The sequence below is a fragment of the Apodemus sylvaticus genome, chromosome X (assembly GCF_947179515.1).
Source record: "Apodemus sylvaticus chromosome X, mApoSyl1.1, whole genome shotgun sequence".
NCBI classification, from domain to species: domain Eukaryota; kingdom Metazoa; phylum Chordata; class Mammalia; order Rodentia; family Muridae; genus Apodemus; species Apodemus sylvaticus.
Window position 1 is genome coordinate 45,871,600 of NC_067495.1, and position 24,450 is coordinate 45,896,049.

The 24,450-nt window shown below is 35.8% G+C and overlaps 1 protein-coding gene across 1 annotated transcript in view; it reads left to right on the forward strand.

The window, feature by feature from the left end:
* The window catches only part of Dmd (dystrophin), a 1,772,476-nt gene that overhangs the window by 1,705,457 nt on the left and 42,569 nt on the right, over window positions 1-24,450 (forward strand). Inside the window, exons 63-68 of the mRNA XM_052170230.1 lie at window positions 1,634-1,745; window positions 3,871-4,007; window positions 4,749-4,787; window positions 9,159-9,224; window positions 10,273-10,338; window positions 13,098-13,256. Coding sequence (XP_052026190.1) covers window positions 1,634-1,745; window positions 3,871-4,007; window positions 4,749-4,787; window positions 9,159-9,224; window positions 10,273-10,338; window positions 13,098-13,256 — 579 coding nt within the window. The remainder of the gene's footprint in view (window positions 1-1,633; window positions 1,746-3,870; window positions 4,008-4,748; window positions 4,788-9,158; window positions 9,225-10,272; window positions 10,339-13,097; window positions 13,257-24,450) is intronic.

Genomic DNA, 24,450 nt, shown 5'->3' on the forward strand with positions numbered 1-24,450 from the left:
ATTCTTAAGGGAATAAAATATATGTAAACAAATGAGAGTCACAGAGCAGCTAAAAACAGAAAGAATGCCATATGCATGTAAAGGTGTGAGAGAGGGGAAATAGCATGCTAGTGTTTTGGCATTCTTGAAACAACACAGAAAACAATTAACTCATTTGGAGAAGTAGGGTATTTTTAAATGAACTTACCTAATAATAATCCCATGTCCTAATTTTGAAGCATGATGCATTTTCACACCTGGGTTGATATGAGCTTTTCCATACCATGTATAAGCAACAGGATTATACACTAGCTATATAGCTTATGCCCCTTCAGAATTCACTTAGAATTAGTAAATACACATTTCTAGGCTGCTTAAATTTGTTTTATTACTGTATTTTCTTTCTTTTTAAAATTTCAGTTCTCTACTATTGATGTTTTTTCCTTTGGTATTTCATGCAGCTTACAAAGAGGTTTTATTGAAAAAAATCTTTAAACATTTCTAAAACGTAGATGGACAAATATACCTTCTTTACTTCTTTGGGAAATGAGAAGTGTGCTATAAGGATTGCAGGGCTTGGGGGGAGGAGCAGCAGGTGACTGCATTCTATTTCTTATCTTCCTGAGCCAGCTTCCTGAGCCAGTGGGATTTGTATACAACATAGGAAATTTATATAAAAGAAAAAAAAAAAGTACTGTGCTTTGGAGGACCTAAGAGAGCCTCCCCTTCCCCTTTCTAACCTTCAATTCTTTTACCTTATCAAATTAGATTATTTTAAGAATCAGCACTTCCTTTTCTTCCTCATCCCTTATGAAATGATAGTTGAGATCTTAAAAAAAAGGTAGCTAGCTTTTCTTCCCACTTTTCCATATGTGACAACAGGAATATGTTTATCTGAATTGGCTGAGGCTCTTATCTGAGAAGGCCAAAAATTGGGAAGAATGAAGCAAGTATATATAGTCAGCTGAGACTGAAGGAAAATATATCAACTAGTACTTATAAATTAGAAAATCTCCCATTTAATTCAACATTGTTGCTGCTGCTGTTGTTCTTGGTGGTGCTGGTGGTGATATCATTTTTGGGTAATATGGAATTTCTGAAGATAGAAAAGAGATTGGCCAGTTGACACGAAGGTGAATCATGCCAGCCAATTTTAGAATTTATAATTAAAGGAGGTATTGTTTTAAGTGGCATTTTTATTTTGATTACTTATGAGTAGCTTCATTTTTGGTAATTTTGTGAGAATAATTATTTCAGAACACTCCTGTCCGTGTGATGAACAGGCAGCATGTGGTGTGTCCATCTTTCATATCTTTCATGTTTGAGTATTTGGTCTTTAAAAGACCAGGAATTTTGGCCACACCTTTCTATTTAATCTGAAAGAATTCAAGTGTAGTTTAAATAAGAGTTGATTTTAAAAAATTTTTTTCTTCCATATGTATGTTTATGGGATAATTGGTCACCAAAATGTGTTGATCCTCTAGAAGAGGCAGCAGAGAAGTCTGGAGGAAGAAGTTAATAGCTTCCTATGCGAGAACAAATGACCATTGCTTTCTGTTTCCACAATCAACAGTGTGGGAGAGGGTTGCCTAGAGTGTTCTTGGGGAATATAATTTGAAGAAATAAATAAACATTTGTTTCTCTTCTTTATCAGGTACAGAAGCCTAAAGCACTTTAATTATGACATCTGCCAAAGCTGCTTTTTTTCTGGCCGAGTTGCAAAGGGCCATAAAATGCACTACCCCATGGTAGAGTATTGCACTCCGGTAAGTTAATGTCCTCCTGATAAGGGTTTATTCACCTGAAGGAAATTCTAGATTTGGATATTGCAGTATTTAATGCTGTTTTCTTTTCCTTCCTTCCTTCCTTCCTTCCTTCCTTCCTTCCTTCCTTCATGTTCCACAACCCTATGCCCATACAAGACAGGTCCTGATATACAACAGAAATAGTAGGCACTCAATAATTATCAGTAAATATCTCTGACTGGATGCATTCATTTTGACATTTTACCATGTTGTAGGGAGTTGTAGGGAGTTCTCTTATGCAACTTTAGCAATTATATAAAGAAGGCTAATGGCCATATGGCATGTTGAACTTGGAGAAGAGTAATATATATATATATATATATATATATATATATATATACATATTCTTCAAAGTGTATAACCTACCACCTTCTGTAACAATTGTTTGCCTTTTAGCTCTGTGACATAGTATCAACTGACATATGAAAAATATGTATTACATGGCCATACTTAATAGCTAATTTACATGATCAGTAAGCACTTACCTGTTCAATTGCCTTGTAGTACAATAGGTATTGTTATTTGTATCCTCCTTTGAAAGGTGAGGACTCTTTTGTCCTGAGGTTAAAATATTTGCCCAACAGTCTATAAGTAAGATGTGGAGAAACCGCAAACATGTCAGACTAAAACACCCAATGGCTATTAGGCTTTGGGAAAAGCTGTAGTGAGATGGTAAGAACATTGACTCAGAGATTCTACTGAGACACAGAACTGCTACATGAGTGCTATTGGAAGCTTATCCAGAATGTATACACTCAGGCCCCAGCTTGGGTTTTATAAACCAAAAGCTTATATTTTAGCAAGATTTACAGGGGTTCAGCTCTCCTTTAGAGCATGGGTTTCATCCATCAATGGTTATCCTCACAAGCATTTAACTGTTTTCCTCACTATTATTTCTATGACAAAGATTGGAAAGTGCACCATGCTATGAATTGCCTGATACTCAGGTTGTGAACATTGATATTAGTATCACATAAGTAGTTTAAGACCTACTGACGAGGAAAAGTTGAAGTTAGGCTTAAATCTTCTGTAAGCTATCATTCATCAAGTAGTCTGAATATTTCATTTATTGCCCTTCTTCATTTTTATTTATTTTTGTGTGCTTAGATATGTTTGTACTGTTATATGTGATGGCCAGAGGTTAAAGACTGGTGTCTTTTTCTACCTTATTTTATGAGGCACAGTGTCTAACAGAATCTAGAAGTCACAGGTTGACCTCATTGGCAGATACATAAGATCTCGGGATGTACGTGTTGCTGTAGTACTTGTCCGACAGTGGCAGCACAAGTTCCTCGCTACCACTCCAATATTGTGGATCCTCGAACGAAAGACACACAGACACAGCCTTAGTTTTTAACATGACCTAAGCAGCTCAATGGCAGGGCTACACCTAATCATCTATGCAGCTAGCACACTCTCCCCTCTGATATTCCTTAATTATTACCTATTAAACCTACATTGCATCACTGCTGCCCTGGGCTGCAGCCCTCCTGGACCAAGATCCATGACTCTTATATATTGACTGTCTCTTTGTCCTGCACTTCTTAGGCCTGGTCTTTCTGCTTCTCCTACATGGCAGTTCTAAATCCTCCTTCTTCCCTCAGTTCCCTTGCCCAGGAAATCTAAAGTCCTGCCTCCATCTCCCTGCCCAGCCATTGACTGCCAGCAGCTTTATTTGCCAATCAGAACCAGCTGAGGGCAGGGACTCTCAGCATCTTGCATGATGAATTCCCTTGCAATTTTTCGAACCCATAATATAAGCATTAAACTAAATCCACAACATCTAACATCTCTGCCTTCTACCATGCCCTTGCTTTTACATGGCTGCAGGAAATCCAAACTCATTTATGTGGCAAGCACTTTGCCAACTGAACTATTCCATTGGCCTTTAATACCACTCTTTTACCACTGATACATGCTTTATAGACATAAATTACTCACCAAAGTTAGTCAAGTTTTAATACACAACCTTGGCTTATATTTCCCATATTCTTCCTGGCTATAAACCATGAAGATCAAGATTAGATGGCGTTTGTTTTGAAATGGCACTCTCCTAAAGCTGCTCTCTTCATCATTTCCATTTTAGACGACATCTGGAGAAGATGTTCGCGACTTCGCCAAGGTACTAAAAAACAAATTTCGAACCAAAAGGTATTTTGCGAAGCATCCCCGAATGGGCTACCTGCCAGTGCAGACTGTGTTAGAGGGGGACAACATGGAAACGTGAGTAGTGGCAGAAGCAAAGCAAAAGCAAACTTTCATTTGATATCTCTTTGGACTCCTCTCAACCAAAAAACCCTCCTTCATTCCCAAATGCAAACAGTCTCCTAAATTACTTTCCTTAATTGCTTTTACTAAGGCTGAAAAGAAAACCCACAATCTGATGTACAATTACATTTTCTCTTGACAATTTTTCTTGACCTTACAGAAAGTAAAAAAACAAAAAAAACAAAAAAAAAAACAAAAAACAAAACCAAAACAAAACAAAAACCCAGCAAAATATTATCACAAATTGCCTTGTAAGACTTTTAAGAGCTATGGGACTGTTTACAAATGAGTGATGACAATATTTCATTTTGATTTTCTTCCCTCATAAATCAGTGGACATGTGTGTTTTTGTATCTAATTGTGTGGTCATATCTAGTCACTCTTTTCCACTTGAGAGAAATGCCCAGTCACAGGAAATGATTTCACGGTAAGTAGAAATGAGTCTACTGGTCGATCAGATGATATCTTTGCCTCCTTCCTTTAAACTTACTCCTTATTTGTTCCTGTACTTTGACGGCAATCTCACAGTTATGTGTTTGGCTTTTCGTTCATGTTTTACTTTTAGTTGACTGTTGCATTCCATGGTTTATACCTAATTTGATTGGATTTTATTTATTCCTTTTGACCTTTCCATATTTTCTTTTGCCACTGAGTTTGCTTGTGTCTCTTTTCACCACTTCATTTTTTGTTTTGCAGTCCCGTTACTCTGATCAACTTCTGGCCAGTAGATTCTGCGTGAGTACTTTTGCTAAGGGTACTGCTACCGCCAACCCTCACTTGCTTGATTTATCTTTTGCATTTGTTTGTTTGTTTGTTTGTTTGTTTGTTTGTTCTGCTTTGTTTTCTTTAAAGATATTTTAATTTCCAATTTTTTTTATTTTTTTTGTCGTTTTCCTTTCTTAGTAAGGTCTTGAGAGTGCCATCTACCACAGCTACAGAGACTTTGGATAGTGCAGATTTCTCTGATGAAGTTTAGCCAGCAGCAACCTGGCATGGATTCTAATAAAAATGAAAAGACTTTTGCAAGTTTTAGCTGTCTTCTTGGAAGACATCTTTATATTTTAGATATTCCTTCAAATATAGACAAGAAAGAACTTTCTGTTTGGATAATGGCATTTGAAAGCCTATTTCTTGAGACATAATGCGTGAAGCCCTTCAGAAGGGTGGTGGTGTATTCCTTAGAAGCAGTTGTAGGTGGACTACTAAAAAACAACGACATCTAGTTTAGAGTATGACTCTGAGTTTAATAGACTAATTTCTGTGAAGTATGTGGATGTTTTTAAAATTTAGTTTATGCCATGCTGTTTGATAACTTTTCAAAATTGTGGGGTTTTGATTTTTGAGATAAACTTATTTTTATCTTCTCTGTAAAACATTCAGTTTGTGAACTGTTATGCCTTTAAGCAAGGAGGAAGTATACTGCTGTCTGATATCATACTGGTGATTATTAATATTAGTAATATTAGATAATAATACACACACTATTTGTTTCAGTTTATTTTGGTATAGAACTATTTTGAAGCTAGGTATTGTACTGAGCACAACTAGTCCTAGCTATTTAAGAGACCAAGGCAAGAGTATTAGATGGGTGAGCCCAGGAGTTTGAGAGCATCTTGAGTACAATATTGAGACTTGTTTCAACAAAGAATCTATAAGATCTTTAGAGATCTTTGATGTATACATTAGCAAAACATGCCTACATAAAAGTTATATAGTGTTTTCATAAGCATTTCAGTGTTTTACAGTAACCTTATCAAATTATTTAAAGTTTAATAGCTCTAGCCTATATCAAGTACATAATAACTTGAAAGAGTGGCTTATGTAAGAATTTAATTCATTTTTGTATTAATTTTTGTATTAAATTTTGTATTTTAATTTATTTTTGTATTGTATCTTTATATAATTTAACTTAAAAGATATGTAGAGAAATATGACATATTAATTGAGATGTATTTTAGGTCCTTATTATCCAAAGGAAGTAGACTTCTTTTGCTTTTAGCCCCACATTATTGTGTCATTTAATTTTGAGAGATTCTACCTACAAATAGTCCATTGCCTCTTTTCTTTATTCCTAATGCTTAAACAGCTTGAGAAGGTGCTAGATTCAGTTATGTTTCTTGCATGACATTGGTAATTATTATCTCCAACCTAGATAGTCTGTTTCTAGAAGTTGGAAACCTCCATGAATATGGAAATTTGATCTACAGAAGTCCTGAGATGGCCAAGTATATAGATTACTCTGTGTTAGAAGTTTATGCAGGGAAGAAATCTGAAGGATGAGGATTCAGAAGAATTTTTTAAATACTAAAAGTAACAGGAAATAGTACCTTGAGAGGAAAGGAGAAAATACAATATAAGTTAATGGAAAATTATCTTCAGAGTTAGGTTAAAGTAACTTCTTTTAAGTAGGGGTTGTTTGTTTTTTTAAAACTTTGAAGTACTTTAAAAAAATCAATGTCAATCTTTATTAAAATACATTTTCTAACACCTAAAATATACTCCTAGGTTGCCTTTTTATGAAAAGTTGGCTAGATTATTCAAAAAGAGTGGGAGGTTCTAATTTGGATAAAGAAAACAAACCCAGCAGGCTAGTCTGTACTTTAATACTGTAATTTTATTAGTTTTTACTCATAATTTTCTAATAGAAAAGTCTATTGTAAAGCTGTCCTATTCAAGCAGAAGAATTAGGTACTAACATGCTTTATTTTGTAAAGATTTATTTGATAGTAACAAATCTTATTATAATGGTGGTATTTAATCTATTTAATATGGAACACAGACTTGGAAAGCTTCCAGGGATACAGATCTTTTGTATTTTTCTTGGACAAAACCCTTGTTTCCTTGTATCTGTCACATTATTTTAAACTGAATCTAGCATCGGTCTTTCATTTTGTTTATCCACAAGTGAGACAGACTAGCAGCATTCTTGGAGTTCCTCTGCTTTCTAATCTAAGTACATGAGAACTTACTTATGGAGTTTCCACAAGAGACAAAGTGGTAGTGTGTAAGATGGCGTTGGCCAAATGAATTCTTGGGGATAATTGGAAATGATCCTAATTGGTATATTGCTCTGTATTTACACAGCAGGAAGTGGGAGCCATATTATTATCTTTGTTTGGAAGTGTTTTTGGAGGCTTTATACTTAGGTTTATTTTTGGAGTAAATTATCAATTCTTGGATTTGAATTTCTTCTCTGACCAGCACTTTCTTTTTGCTTGTTTTCTAGTGTAGCAAGTGCCTGTTGTACTTTTTCAGAATTCTAATTATTACAAGTTCTTGTACTTATGCATGCTGCAGTAGGTGCTACGTACATTAAATAAAAAAATACTATGAAATTATCCTTGAGATTGAGAATTAAAGCTCTGTATCAGACTTTTGTGAACGATTGCAGCAAATTACTTTGGATTTACATGCCTGCTCCTCCTGGTGTCGTTTTGCTCCAGGGTCTTGCATTTGCTTTCTTTTTATGTACACTATCACTGAAGCAACTATTATAATGGAAAATACTACTAATATATTTTCCTTGCTGGTCAACTTTAGCTTATAGACCCATATAACTGAAAGCCTGCTCTATTTCAGAGTGTACTTACAAGCCAAACAATACAAGCATTAAATTATCTTTACTTACAGTCATGATTTTAAAACAAACCTTCACAGCTTCCTAGTAATAGATTATTTTAAGATTCTATAAAATGAGCAGATTAAGTCTCCAAAAAATGTAGTAAAAACAAACAGGGGAATCTTTAGATCTGCTGATTGAGTTGAGTATTCATCTTTTTTGTTTTCACATGAAATGTAGACATATTTTATACTTGACCTAGACAGCATTGTACTCATGATTTACACTTAACATAGACAATATGGTAAGACCTTTATTTCTCACGGAAGGCTTACAGTTCCCTGGTTGGTTGTTGTAGTATGTTGTGATTATCTGACCACAATGTGTCTTTGTTAAAAAAAAATACAAATTTTGAGTACATTACTTTGGAAATGTCTGATATATATATATATATATATATATATATATATATATATATATATATATATGAAAATCACACATTTTTCTCTTCATGCCAAACAGAGTCGTTGTATGCTGTTTAGGTATTAGCCTAAACCAGAGGTCTCACCCACCAAGTATATTACTCCTGAATTCTGGGTTCATACCTTCCTTTATCTAAGTCCTTTCTGTGTCAGGAGAGAAGTAGAAGAGACCTTTTATTGTATTCCAATAAAACAAAAAGCACAAGTCTAAATAGTGTTTAAGAGCATTTTCTTTTGGGGTCAGGAAGATATAATAATTTCCCAGATAAAGAATAGATCAGATATAAAATATGAAAAACATTAACCTTTCCAAAATTTCTAGCCTGTCCAATAAAACAAAGGTATGCTTTTATTTTCCCTACAGAGCATTCATGCTCATCCCCGCCCCCTTCTTTTCCCGTCTGATTTATAATTATATTAGCCTCAACAAGAATTATTCTGGATACCATGACATCTTACTGAATTTAGTTATTTTTTTAAATTGTTTATATGACTTTGAGTCATTCTATCTTCTCTATAAAATACTAGCATAATACTGCTGTTAAGTTAGTAAAGTATTTTAATACATGGAATTTTAAGAACTACTCAAATGGCGTAACCCCATTGGAACTAAAATTATTGACTGTAAAAGTACTAAGGAAACATAGTTTCCATTGCACTCAAAGATACTAGTCAATGCCATAGATATATGTAACCTATTTTCAGTTTTAAACCACATAGTACTAAGACAACCTTAGAACTCTAATATATTAATATATATATAAGTTAAACTTGTATAATGCTATGTAGACTTCCCCCCCCCCATATCTTTTGTATAATTGAAACTTCCTAAGGAAGTTTTTCTTTTATCTTTACGGGTTTTAAGAAAAGCAGAAATCATCTCTCAAATCTTGATTTAAAATACTTGATGCTGTCTTATATTCAGGAGCACCTACCTACTTGTGCGTTATTCGTGGACTTGGAATAAAGTCATTCTAGGCCATATATATAACATAAGTGTGTGGTGGGGTCTTTTTCTCCAGTAATGGGTGGTATCTATGACTAATCACATTTTCTGCCTTATAGGCCTGCCTCGTCCCCCCAGCTTTCACACGATGATACTCATTCACGCATTGAACATTATGCTAGCAGGTATGAGACTAGTTGAATGCCAGGCAAATATTGATTGAAATAACTAACCAAGGAACCTAACCTATAATAATTTTAAACAAATATTTTCTTTCTTCCTCAATCTTTTCTGATCTCTACTAATCAACTTGCCCTCTAACGTGCATGCCACTCTACTGCATGGAGGTGTTGGACACCAACAACAGCATGGATCCAGACCAATCTTACTTAACCCTGGCCTTTCAACATTTCTGGTAGCTTTGTTGCGTTTTGTATTCTGAACACACTTGCTAAATTGCCTTACAAGTCCTCTAACCTCCTTAGAAAACTACTAGGCTAGATATATTAATCTGTGGAGAAAAAATACTGTGTTACCTGAACAATATGAAAGCACTGGCCTTTTATTTCTGTTTTATTTACATGATGTACTTTTAAAAGATAACAACTTTCTTAACTCTGGGACCTTTCTGTACCACCTTCTTAGTATTTGAGAGAACTTTTATACCTAAACACTGAACTCCTAATTATATCTTGTGCTTGTTAAATAAGTCTATTCAACTTTTTCTGGTTGTCAAAAGATTTTATTATTAAATTGGTGGCAGAACACATAGAAGACTTCCTGTGAACCCATCCTTTATCAACATCCTGATTAATGGACATGCTCATCAATTGTGGCAAGCATTAACTAGCTATATACATCTGTTGTCAGTGAAAAGGCATTAATTGTCTTAAAAGACAAGGGATAGTGTAAGATGTGGTTTTGCTCTTAGGAAAGATTTCTTTTAAAAACAAAGACCTGTTCTCAGTGAAAGAAAGATTGATCTACAGGGGTAAAAATCCCAAACAAAACACCAACAAAATACAGCTTCCCATAGTTTTTACATTACAAATACAAAACTACTAATTAGCTGCTTCAACTGGCTAAGACAACACACACACATCCTTTAATTTGAAGGATTTCTTTCTCCTCTTGCCATGAGTTATTCTTTAGTTTTCAGGAATGTTCACTTAGGTCTTGAATAGATTCTAAGAAATCACATAAGTTTTAATGAGCTTTTACGTTTTTTATCAGGCTAGCAGAAATGGAAAACAGCAATGGATCTTATCTAAATGATAGCATCTCTCCTAATGAGAGCATGTAAGTATCGCATCTCTTTTTACAAAATCTTCCTGACGATGAATTGCTTTGAAGGATGTAGAGGTAGGACAGTACAGAATATAGGAATTAGCATCATATTCATTTGATCTTTCAAAGTCATTCATTGACTTTTTTCTTTAATTCTTTAAAACCTGGCACAGAATGAGCTCATATAAATACAAGCATCAATCTAGAGTAGCAGAAAACTTTTTGCCTTATTTACATTTATTTAATGTCATATGAGTTATGACTACAAATTACTAAGTCCCAATCACTTTGACCACACTAGAATAAAGAATAAGGTGATATTTGAAAGTAATAAGTAAATAGGATTTCCTCTATTTATGGGAATTGGATATAAGATCTTGATATATAATTACTGTACCCAAATACTGTTAGGTTGGCATTTTCCTTCATTGGATTGTGATTTAGCATCATTATAGAAAGGCAGTCTTGTAAAGGGTTCGCAGATGAGGTAAGACAAATACAGGTCTTAGTTTGTCAGTAAGGTGATAAGCAAGCTTGGTCAGGCTGTAGGAAGGAGATGTATTTATTACTGTTACAAATGACCAAGAACCTACTTGGCACTAAAACAGAGACATCATCAACAGGTTTGGGCAGTGCTCATAGTACAAAACACAGAGGAACATTACCATAATCGAAGTAGATGGTAACTAGGGAGGGAGAGAAGTGAGCTAAGGGAAGAAACAGAGGGTCCACTAACTGAGCAAGTAAAGTGGAGAATAGAAATTTAAGTCGAAGTTAAGTGATGATTTCAGTTGGATAAGCTGTGGTAAGATACTGGTTTAACATCTTACTGTGGAGACTAGGTAAATGAAAGCATGGAAAAGTTATCCTATGTAACTTGTGTGGGAACCCAGAGTCTTAACTCCAGTTAGAAAAGGGCCTCCCTAAGGATTGAGCCAAAGAAAATCGGATGAAAGTCGTATTTCTATATAATTATTGAATACTATATCATTTAGAACATAGAGATCAATGTAATGAGAGAGAAGTCAACACTCAGCCGTTTACTTCAAATGACTATCCTTTTCTCAATGAAAGCTGTCATGCCATTATGTAATCTTCCTACAGGAAGTAAGGAGCTAAAAACCCAACTCAATATCAAAGCTTCAATGGTTTGCTTCTTTGGTTCCCTCATTTTGATATTTGATGCTCTTAATTTTCACATTAGTTCAGATCGTGTCCGTTTGACAGTTTCTAGCAGGCGTGGACTGCCAAAGAGAATGGGAAGAGAACCTCAATTACAGTTATACCTAACAGTTAAATATGGGACGTCCTAGGGATAAAATTTCAGAATTTGAGGAGGGGAAATAATAAATTAGCGATGCAATAAAGCCATGATTGTTTTCTTTTACAACAAAATTCAGTTTTAGCTCATTCTGAGGACATGCAATCAATCCATTTTCACTCCGTTGTTTGGCAAAATACCACTATTTAGGCCCAGTTTTGGTGGATCAGCTGATTTTATTTGAATGCTTTTAATAGCAATAATAATGATAATATTGATTATTATCATTATTTTTGTGATGATAAGCATTTATCTCTGGGTCTTCATGCATGCTAGGCAAGTACTCACCCACTCAGATGTATCCTGGCTCTCCAATAGTTGGTTCATTTATTACTCCACCACTTATCTGATTTAATAAAGCAAACATGGGTGCTTTTTAGGACATTTTCCTAAGGACCTGATATTTTAAATCTGAGAATTAGGTGGATATGGCATGCTAGTCATGAAGGCACATGCCTGTAGTCTCAGTACTCAGGAGGCTGAGACAGAAGGTCTATGAGTTTGAGGCCAGCCTGGGCTAGACAGAAATTCCCTCTTGAAAAATAAAATTAAATGGGTATGTGAAAGGGAGAATACACGCATCTTCTTAATGAAATGTGAGCAGAAACAAAGAGCTTTACTCTCTCATTAAGAAGAAAATGAAGTTCCTAGAACGTGGAGGTAAAATGGAGTTTTCAAAAACTTAGAGTACTTCACTCTGAAAGTAATTCCTCCTGTGTTATTAGAAAGTTCACACTTTCAAGAGACAGCAGCTACCTCTCAGAAAATGCTCCCCCTACCCCAATTAATGGTTTAAGTTCAGTGAGGAATGAGTTGTTCTTGTCCTCTTTTCATCAGTCATCTTAATGGCTCCACACACTCCCCCCTTACTTTTTTTGTTTCTATCTAAACAATAATTAAAACAACCATTTACCCACAGGTTAATTATTGTTATCATCCACCTCTGAGACTTATAAGTTAAAATTAGCTGGCTGAAGCAGCGCTTTCCAGTCCTTGCTTTCCACTTAAGATAGTATTTACTATTTTAAGAACTACGTGTCCCTCCTTCCTTTTCAATCAGTATCAGTAGCATGGCTAATGAACAGATTATCTTGACAGGCTTAGTAGCAAAAGCACTAAATGGACATTTTTATATTTTTAAATATTTATTACATAACAGTCTAACTTTTTCATATAGACTCCCAGTCTTCCTATGTTTCATTTATCTATGTAAATAGGTCAGTGAGTTCCATGTGGATTTTTATGAAGCACTTTAAATTGTCTATCAATAGAATAGTGGACCACAACCTCCATAGTTACCTAAATGTCTTTAGAATAGAGGAACAAAAGGTCTGACTAATTGTTGAGAGCAAAGAAATGTTTCCATTTTCAAATACACACCTGAGTCCCTGACCCAAGCATAAAATAAGGGGGGGGTGGAAAAATCAAAACCTTTGATTTTATTTTCCAGAGATGATGAACATTTGTTAATCCAGCATTACTGCCAAAGTTTGAACCAGGACTCCCCCCTGAGCCAGCCTCGTAGTCCTGCCCAGATCTTGATTTCCTTAGAGAGTGAGGAAAGAGGGGAGCTAGAGAGAATCCTAGCTGATCTTGAGGAAGAAAACAGGTGAGTCGTCTTTGTAGCTTTGTCCTCGGTATGCAGAATGCATACACTTGCACATGGAGAAAAGTGCCAGGGCTCCTCACTTCCTCATGTGATGTCTTAACTGTTTGCTAAAATAATCTGTTCAGCTCCTTTTGCAGATTCTTTTTTTTTTTTTTTTTTTTTTTGGTCTGAAGAAGAAAATGAGTGCCATATAGCATGATTAAGAACTCCTATTTTAGTTGTAAAAGGATTAATGTTAATGGGGGTATTTGGTTTGTTGCATGTGTTCCGGAGATTTTGATATGTATGTATTTCAGAATAGAATTTAAGATAAAAAGCAAGTAAATTAATTGATGATTATATAAATTTTACATGTGTTTGGCCATGTTACCAGAAACACTTAAGGAAATAGATTATCTTGCTAATACTTAGCAAAAGTATTTCCTGTTATTTCTCATCAACTACAGACATTACTGATTTTGTTCATCTTCACAGCAGATTAGGTAGGCCATTCCAGTTGTTAGATTCCACCTGTAAAAAGAAGTTCAATATGAAAATATCAGAAACTATTGAAAAGGAAAAGTCAAGACAAAATTTATGATAATTGTATAGCAAATAAATTCTAATGACCTGTAATACTGTGTGGTGTCAGGATAATACAAATCCTTCGCCTTTTTGTCTTGTATTGCATTTACTATATCACAGGTACCTTGGTTAAGGGAATTTTTCACATAATCACCTGTAATCACAGTATGACATTCTACAGACAGTGCTACTAGGCAAGTCTTTAAAGGCCTAACTGCTCAAATATGTAGCTAAGTATTTTCATCTCTTTTGGTTAGCCCAAGGCTGCAGGACTTCTTAATCTAGACAACACACCGTGTTTGAGAACCTTTGTGCGGAGGGAGAATGTCACCTCAGCATGAACTACCAGACTGACAATCCTCTAGTCCCTTCTGCTGGCATGATTAGCCTTTCTGCTGTTAATACCACTGACCTTTGGCTATAGCTCTTTATCAAGTTGGCTTCCTGTTAGTTCCTTCCCCATTTTCCCAGTAAATCCTTTGCACTGGCTAGTTGTGTATCTTTCTAGAACCACTGTATTCTTTCTTTATTGAATTTCTGGATCTTGAAAGAACACCAGCTTATCAGCAAGGCATTGAAACCTTCCACTCTTTTCTCTTTAACTTGCTCTGTCAATTTGACCCTTCTTCTGTATGACCATGCTTTTGCAGCCAGGATTTTATTTTTGCTCACCTATTATTTTTGTTCACCTACTTTCTGGGTCATGTTCAAGCTTGCTCTCAGCCTATATCACTTCAGTCTTTGCTAGGAAAGCTCCTTGACATTTTGCCCTTTTACTGTCTATTCCTCCTTCAAATGCATTGTGGCCATTCTGTGACTAACATTGTGTTCCTACAGTTTTACCTACCACAGTAATACCATTTCACAACTCAGAGCATGTTTGGGGAAACATATGTGTGTGTGTGTGTGTGTGTGTGTGTGTGTGTATACACATACATATATATGTATATATACATATATATGAAAATATAGCAAGAAGATCACATGACTACCTGCAAAGATGTAATATTGTATATGTGGGGAGAGATTAACTTTTTTTCCAAGCTATATTTGTAAAAGTACAAATCAAAACCATAATACCTCTTCTTCTATTTTATTGGTAACAGTCATTAATAATAATAATAATAATAATAATAATAATTAATCATACTTAATGGCCATTCATATTATCTTTATCAAAGTCAAATGGGAAGAAAATAATGCCATTTTCCTTATAAGTAAAATTTAATGTTGCTGAAGTGTAAGTACATTTTTAGTATATGATTATTACTATTATTTAATATACCTTTTAGCTCATTAGTCAGGACCTATGTCTTGCTGGTGGGTTGCACATGTGCCCTCTATGTTATAGAAACCAGGTTACTGAGTGTTGGGAAAGAATACTGATAATGCTCCTTTGTGTATCATTTTATGATTTACAGGGCACTGTTTCTGCTACTGGGTACTGAATCCATGACCTCATATATTCTAAGAACGTACTCTACCACTGAGAAACACTACCAGCTCCTCATTTTGAAAGCACTTTAATATACTTTAGACCATTTAATCTTTTTAAAAGCTGTACAAAGAAGTACGCATCTGCTTTCTTTAGATGAGAAAGCACAGTCTGACAGAGGTTCGAATCGCTTGCCCCAGATTTCACAGCCAGTAGTGGTAGAGATAAATTCATACCAGATTTATTTTTTCACACTCAAAATAGCCAACTCTACCTTGGATCAGAAAATAAAGAGTCATTCTATGCAAATGTCATCTACATAGAGATAGGGTTTATTCCCCAGAATATGCCTTACCTTGAGAGAATGTTTGCAAAGAACAAATGACCCTGAATAAACCAGTTCAACCACTTTGCCCTGAAATATATCTAGGCTTGTCACTGAAAATGGGATGGTTTGTTCTCTGAAAGAAAGATTATATAGCAGGGCTCCTTACTGCTCCAAAATGAGACCTCTGCCATTATGTGAGTCTTTCTGGAGGTTATCTTGAAAAGGTCACAATAAGCCTTTTCTTCTACTACTTAGTTCTATTTTCACCTTCTACTGAAATCCTGAAGAAATGTCTCTCCAGATCCCCCTCCTGGGAACAGCCTGCCCCTACCTCATTTTCTCTGTTCTGTCCTCTGCTATCTTGGAATTTTTATGAAAGAGATTCAGGGCCATTCTGCTTCGATGACCTTTGAATTGGGTGTTGCTTTACAAGCCTTTAATTTGTCATTTCCTTCCCTAAGAAAGCCTGGGAAATCACTGAGATGCCTTTTCTCTGTGCCTGCCAGCTTGGATATTTCCCAAGACAGAAGTAGGCTACAAGATGACAAATATGAGCTAAATTGAAGGGAAAATGGGAAAGGATGTTTAAAATTAAGATTGTACTAAATGCTTTGGATGCAGACTTTTAATATTTCTAAATATCTGTGGATATTTAATGTATACCTATGGATATTTTATGTCCTTACTCTACAAATGTGAATTATACAAAATTGCATTTAGCAAAAGAGAGCTCTCTGGAGACTATATGTTACTGAATTCTATTAATTTTTTCTTACTTACAACATTCCTGGTCCCATGCCCTGGGAAAACACAAAGTGACTATTGTAGACATATCTCAGGGATATCTTATGTATAACATTAGAATTCCTTTTCTTTTTCATTCCTTATACATAGCATTCAAAAAATATTTGTTGAATCAATTAATGAATGAGTGAATTAAACTGGAGATGAATTTATCTTGGTTTTTAAATGAATATGTTTTTAAACAGATATTTTAAACAAACCTAATTTCATATATGAAAATATTTAATTGAGATTTATTATTTTAATCTCTGTTAACTTTTAAAAATACTTTCCCTTGTGTTGATTAGTAAGAAGTATTGCTTCCAAATTGCAGGCTCTGAGTGTCTCTCCCATCAGCACCCTCTGATTCTTAGCTTTTCCATAAATATAAGAATGAAGTTAAATCGGTCTCCGGAGTTTTCTGATAATATCTTGCAGAAATCTGGGTCATTAGTAACATTAGTTAGCTTCACCTATCATTCATGTTTTGTGTTCATTTCTGCTTCATGTCTATCACTCATTACCACAGATAATCGAGGTTTGTCTTTATTTGGCAGAAGCCAGCTGAATTTTTGGACTTTGATACATCCTGTGTTCTTAGCACTGTAAACACAAAGCTCATAGTTTATCTCCTTTCCTGTGTACATTATAGCCTGCAGTCAGTCTCCTGACTTCAATCTATTCATGGAAAATTCTAGCATGTTTTCTATATTAAGTAATACAGTCTTTGCCCTGAAATCCAAAGTGTGATCTTAGCAATGAAAGGGTGACCTTCATCAGAGACAAGGATTCCTTGCCATTTTACTATCTGCATAGTAAATTTTTCAGATTATTCCTAAGTCCGAAATGCAGACAAATATGAAATAGGTAGACTGTGAAGTCAAAGGGCAACTGAAATGGTTTCCCATTCTGACAGTGAGGATTCAGTACGTTTGTTGTACCTACTCAATATCTTCTTATGCCTTGGTTCTTGGGCAACCAGGCCGTTACAACTTTGATTTGTTTTACTTTTGTTTCATTTATTCTTCTAAGAGTCACATAAGATCATAGTACAGTCAAAGAAATTTTAGGTTGGTTTCTTATACCACTGAAATGAACAAGCTGGAAATCATTGGCTTGTTCATGTACCAATAAACTTAATGTCATGATAGCCTGTCTTCATGCTATCTAGATCTTCAGAGGTTCAGGCATCTTTAGTCTATGTTTTTTTTGTTTTGATCTACATGTGAGTCCAAGGGCTGGGTGTGTGCAGCCAGAGGTGATGAGCCAAAGGACAAGGAACAGTGACAGAATGTATTTATAAAAGCTACCTTGTGACCAGGTGTGGTGGCATACACCTTTAGTCCTAACACATAGGAGACAGAGATAGGTAGGTATCTGTGAGTTTGTGGCCAGCCCAGTATTTATAAGTGAATTCTAAGCCAGCCAATTTCTATATAGTAACAGCAATCTCAAAACAAGGCAAAGGAAGGGAGACAATGAGAAGGTCTGGTAGGCAAGATCCTGGGAGAAAGAGTGGTGTCATGTGAGTTTAGGCTTCCTTCCCTACAATAGTGTGCTAGTTGCTTTCTGTCAACTTGATAGAAACATAGATTCATCTAGGAAGAGGGAATCTTAAATAAGAAAATGTCTCCAAAGGATTGCCTTATAGAGAAGGCTGCGAGATACGATCCTGATCCAGCTCACTGTGGGTGGTGCTATGTTCCATTGCTTGTTGTCCTAGGTGCTATAAAAAGCAGGATGAACAAGCCATGGAAAACAAGCCCTTAAGTAGCATTCCTTCACAGCCTCTGCTTTAGTTCCTTATTCTAGGTTCCTGCCTTGTTTGAGTTCCTGTCCTGACTTCCTTACATGATAGACTGTGATGCAAAAGTATAAACAAAATAAACCCTCTCTTCCATAAGTTGTTCTTGGTCATGGAATGTTATCACAGCAACAGCATCCTAAGACAAACACAGAGCCATTCCAGAGTGTCAGCTAAGATTATGGTCCTTAGAATTGCATTTGGGTCTATGTTTTGTGTGTGTATATGAGGTTTATGTGTATGCATCCAGATTTCCATAGCTTTGTTGTTGGTGAATTTGAAAAGAACATGAGGAACTAGGAGAGCACATTTCTAGGCTAATACAGGAGCTCATACAAAATGTGATTAACGTCTTAAGTAGTTTATAGGGAGACAAACACAATTTCAAGGGATAGGTAGAGTTAATATTTCATGGGATGGTTAGAACTGATATCACAGATTGACAATTGAATTGGTGGTTCAACCGCTCTGGGCAATAAGGAAGGATTCCCAAGTCTGGCAGGTGCACAGGCAAAAGAATTTTTTTTTTGCATCTGGGTTTAAGGATATCCCATACTTGAATTCTCAGCAGGATTTGTGAAGGTCCTTCTTCAAGGGCCACGGAGTTAGAAAATGGTAAATGGAGTATAGCATCATTGAGTTTTGGTGCCGCTGCCATTGTCTCATATAAATTGCCAGCAGTCTATAAGAAAGAGAACTGCTGTTAAAGTTCCTTTCCTCCTACTTTTTGTACATAAAAGAGAAAGCGTTCGCTAAAATATGTAAAATAATTCCAACTACAAATATATTTGTAAATGTTTGCATATTTAAAACTCAGAAGACACACAAGAAGTGAATAAGGTTAAAAGGAACAAAACAGTTAATAATAATAATTCATACTAATAAAAATAGGTTTTACACACACAAATATTTTCAAATATATTTGTGGTTGGAATTATTTTACATTTTGCTATATATTGTAGTGCCTGTTCTTTTTTGGAATCAACATTTAGTATGTACTTACTTTACATCCTGTTCACCAACCCCTTATACAATCCTTTCCCTTTTCCCTCCTGTCTTTCTCCTCTGAGTCTCTCCCCACCCTGGCACATCAAGTCTCCACAGGACTAGGCAAATCCTCTCTCACTGAGGCCAGACAAGGAAGTCCAGCTAGAGGAACATATCCCACGGACAGGCAACAGCTTTTGGGTAGACCCCATTACAGTTGTTCAGGACCCACATGAAGACCAACCTGCTATATATATATGCAGGAAGACCAAGGTCTAACCTGTGTATGTTCTTTGGTTGGTGGTTTAGACTCTGAGAACCCCAAGGGTCCAGGTTAGTTGACTCTTGTCGGTCTTCCTGTAGAGTTTTTATCTTCTTTGGGGCACTCAATCCTTCTCCCATCTCTTCCATAAGAGTCCCCAAGCTCCATCCACTGTTGGGCTATGGGTGTCTGCATCTGTCTAATCCCTTTTTATATGCTGGAAAAATGTAGAAGAGGACATGGAAATATGAGCATTTTCTCAGAAGAGGTGGTAGAAAGAAGATGTTAAAGGGCAACAGACTATAGGAGGAGACCTGGCCTTGTACTGGAGAAAGACCACTCTTGTTCTTTCATAATTGTGGGAGCTGAAGAATTTAGGGTGAAGAAAAAATGAGGAGAGCATCACAGAGAGAACCATGTCCAGTTGCCACCACTGAAAACTAGAGTCTGATTCTTACATTTGTTCAAGTTACCATTGTATATGAGAAGGTTAATGAATGTAGGCATTTATGTTGCTTGGCAACATAGGCTACAAAACAGAGAACTACAGGACCTTTTTTGGATAAAGGCAGCTAGTTTAACACCATAAATCAAACATCCATGACCTTTTATGGCAAGGATGATGAAGAGCTGAAGTCCAAACACTGTATCTCAAAAGCTGTGTTAGAATTGCATCAACCATCACAGCTTTATTTAGACAGAGAGGAGATGTTCATGAATCAGAGGTGGAGTCCTCAAGAGTCAGCGGCTCAGTTCTAACTCACACTACCATAACTAATATTTTTCAGTTTATTGTAAGTTAATCAAAATCAGAGGGGACTGGTTTTGGCCATCTATTTCATAGAAGTGGATGAATGACCAAGAATTATCATTTAGTTTTCTTTCTCCTAATTATCTCTTTTTCAATTGCTATTTGTAGTAAATATATTCAAGTTGCCTTAAAGTGTGAAAATGGGGATTGTGTGTTCCTTAAGACTAAAGTTGTCACTACATTCCTTGAACTTCAGTCTAAGAATCTGATGTCACTGAAATCAGAACAACAGTCAAATGGCTTTCTGATGCACTTAGAATCTTTGTGTAGGAGATTGGAAAGTCACAGAGACTTTTTCTCTGTACAGAGAAACTGAAGTAACCCTCTGAGGATTAGAATATTCATGTCTTACAGTTACAGTTTCTATCTCTAAGACAGGCTGGGTAAAAACTCACATTCTTACAATCCTATTTTCTTTGTTAGATTTTACTGTGATGATCCCACCCATGCATTCTCCTTGTGGACTTCAATTACTAGACCCTCCTGTGACAATAGATAGATTATGATCTGGACTTTCTTCAGTTACTTTAGAGTCCGAAGCATATTATTTAATTCCAAAGTTATTACCCGAATACTTAATGTAAGACTTCAAAGATGAATAAGACCACTTTCTTACCAATTCAAGCTCAACACTTAATAAAATAATCTTGAACTATGAACAACTAAAATCTAGAATAATAGATGCTCTAGATGAGCAACTAGGTAAATGATGACTTTTGCCTGTGAGACCGAAGATATCTCTTCAAATGTAGGTAGTATGAGGTCAATGACAGCAGTTTCCTGGGCTAAGAGATAGAAAAGATGAATTTCCCTGACTAAGGGAACTATATATTATGCATTGCACAAAATGGGAATAAGCATCGTGGACTGCAAGTTGGAGACTACTTATGGAAATGACTTCATAATTCATTAAAGAGTTCAGCTTGTGTCTTATATGCAGATAAGCAGTGAAGACATGTTTCATGTTGTTTTGTTTTTTTTTTTTCCTTTTGAGGGAGGGAAGAAAAAATAAAATGGTTACAAGCAGAGAGGCGTAGCCACAGAGACTAGTAGGACTCTGGTGAGACAGTGCACAAGAGGACAGACAGCCTCCTGCCTGTGACTGAGAGCTATGAGGAAGGGACCACAAAGTCAGAAGATCACCTAAGGAATGAAGTCAAGGAAGAAAATACAAGGAAGAATTGAGGATGCCAAGTTTTTAAATTAGGGAACTGGTAAATGATGATGTGCAAATAAAAAACAATAACACAGAAGAAAAACTTCTGTTTGCAAAGGGGCAGGAGATAGGGGGAAAATGTATCTGGTCTAATAAATTCTTGTTATTCAAGGACATGTATATAAATGTTTTCTTTTTCCAAAAGAAAGTATTATTATTTTATTTATTTACATTTCAAATGTTGTCCCCGTTCCTGGTATCCCCTCCTTAAACCCCCTACTCCTTCTCATCTCACTTTTTCCTCTAAGAGGGTACTCCCCCAGGTGGTGGAGGGAAAAGGGAGTACTTTTAAAAAGTCATAGCAATCAGATTCCTGTGGTGTGAGTGAGCATACTGGGGATGACCTTGTTTGAAGTTCAGATTGCCTTGAAACATCCCTCTATCTGGGGAGGTAAGAAGAAACATTTTTACAATGTCTTAATATTAGATGAAGGAAGTATGGAATTTATTAAGGAAACACTGTCATTTTCCTGGATTTTGATCATAAAAATGAATAGCTGTCCTTTGAATGCTTGCTATGACAGTACCTGTTTTGTATTCATGTACTATTTTATTTAATCCTCACAACCCTGTTTCCAAATGATTTGGACACTACCTATAGCTATCACATGGATTGATTCATACTCTTATGGTTTGGAGTTCTTAACCAGTGTTATACTAAATAAAATTATTGGCTAGTGTGCTCACCAGCATTTAATACAAAAGACCAAGAGGAGCCCCATGTGGTTTTTGGTAACTGTGGGAAGACTACCTTCAAAAATAAGACATGGGTGACAGTTGTCCAGGAATATAAGGTACTACAACCAAAAATGGACTGTACAGAATGTCTTTGAAAGACCTTAAAGTATTTCAGGGACAGATAAGCATTCGTATAAGGGATCATTGTTACAATAAATGATTGCATTGAGAAATTTAGGAGGGAAGCCATCTTATTAATGATGTTTAACCCAGTCCTGGTTAAACTTATTTGGCCTCTTCTTGTTTCTCACGTTTGCTGAGTCACAATTTTAACATGTGTAGTCACCATAGCAGAAGACAAATTTCTGTCTCTTTACCTTATAACAGGAATCCAAATGTAGCTTTAAAATACTTAGTAAAGATGATCTTCTTTTTTAACGTAGCGAGGTGCTTTATTTCAAGACAAGTTTTTTTTTTTGAGTTTTTCTTATTCGATATATTTTTTTATTTACATTCCAAATGATTTCCCCTTTTCTAGCCCTCCAGTCCCCGAAAGTACCATAAGCCCCCTTCACTCCCCCTGTTCTCCCACCCACCCCTTCCCACTTCCCTGTTCTGGTTTTGCCTTATACTGCTACACTGAGTCAGTAAAGATGAATTTATAGTATGTATACTTATTATATGGTAGTCTGCAATGCTACTTCAGGAAGCTATTTCTCTTTCTGACACTAAAATTTTGAAGAAGAATGCTCAGTGTTCCCACCTTGTATAGGTTTGCTGATGAGCAAATTCCATCATAAAAAGTCATGTAATCATCTGAGAGAATGTTGAAAAATAGGAGTTTTGAGAGATAAGTCTTGAGTTGTAGGGGAAGGTCACAGTCATAGAGGACATAGAAACCCTATGGAGAAACGACACATTCTAGGAAGAGTGTATATAGATCAAACACCAAGGACCTCCTAGTGTGCTAGAAGTGGCTTCTGGTTTATGTCTTTTCTGCAAAAGTGCTTCTGTTTATTCTGCAAATGGCTAACTTCATCCATTTTGTATTTTTATCTTAATAATTAAAAGGTCTGTGTCTGCTATAAAGTACCACTCTCTCCTCTGTAATTATAGAACATAAGCAAATAAATCTATATTTGTTCCTTTTCCTATAATTCTCTAGTAAATCAGGGTAATAGTTTTAAAAGTAAGTAACCTATGCATTTTTTTTAAAGTTAGAAGTAAGCATGATTCTAAGTCATTTTGAATTCTTCTAATGTCTGTTACTGTGGCAGAAATAGACAATGCCACACACAGTCACATAGGAGCTCTTGACCGGTATGAGATAGTCTTGGACCAGCCACTGTCTACAGAGTTCTAGGTGTATACATGTGTTACAGAAATGAGTGGAGGGTATCTACACAATGGAGTACTATTCAGCCATTAGAAACAATGAATTCATGAAATTCTTAGGCAAATGGATGGAGCTGGAGAACATCATACTAAGTGAGGTAACCCAGACTCAAAAGATCAATCATGGTATGCACTCACTAATAAGTGGATATTAACCTAGAAAACTGGAATACCCAAAACATAACCCACACATCAAATGAGGTACAAGAAGAAAGGAGGAGTGGCCCCTTGTTCTGGAATGACTCAGTGAAGCAGTATTCGGCAAAACCAGAACGGGGAAGTGGGAAGGGGTGGGTGGGAGGACAGGGGGAGAGAAGGGGGCTTACGGGACTTTCGGGGAGTGGGGGGCTAGAAAAGGGGAAATCATTTGAAATGTAAATAAAAATATATCGAATAATAAAAGAAAAAAAAATAAATGAGTGGAGGGAAAGTACTTTTTGTAATTGAACTGTGATAGAAACAAGCTGTCTTCCTTTTCTTTTTCTTTCTTTTTCATTATTTCTTTATTCTTTCTACAGTTTCCTTAATGTATTTCTTTAGGTTATATGTCTATTAGAATGAAAGCAACTCATTTTAGTTTAATCTAGACTTAAATATTTTTAGGATTATTTGGGGCCTTTTTAGGATTCAAACATACATATCATGTGACATTTTTGTATGTCACACAAGCAATTCTATAGCCAGGTATACACCATAGGTTACATATTGAGTCCTTCCCTTTAAGGAAAAACAATAGGAGCTGGAGAGGTGGCTCAGTGGTTAAGAGCAATAACTGCTCTTCCAGAGGTCCTGAGTTTAATTCCCAGCAACCACATGGTAGCTCACAACCATTTATAATGGGATCTGATGCCTTCTTCTGGTGTGTCCGAAGACAGTGACAGTATAGTCAAATATATAAAAAATAAATAAATCTTCAAAAGGGAAAAAATAA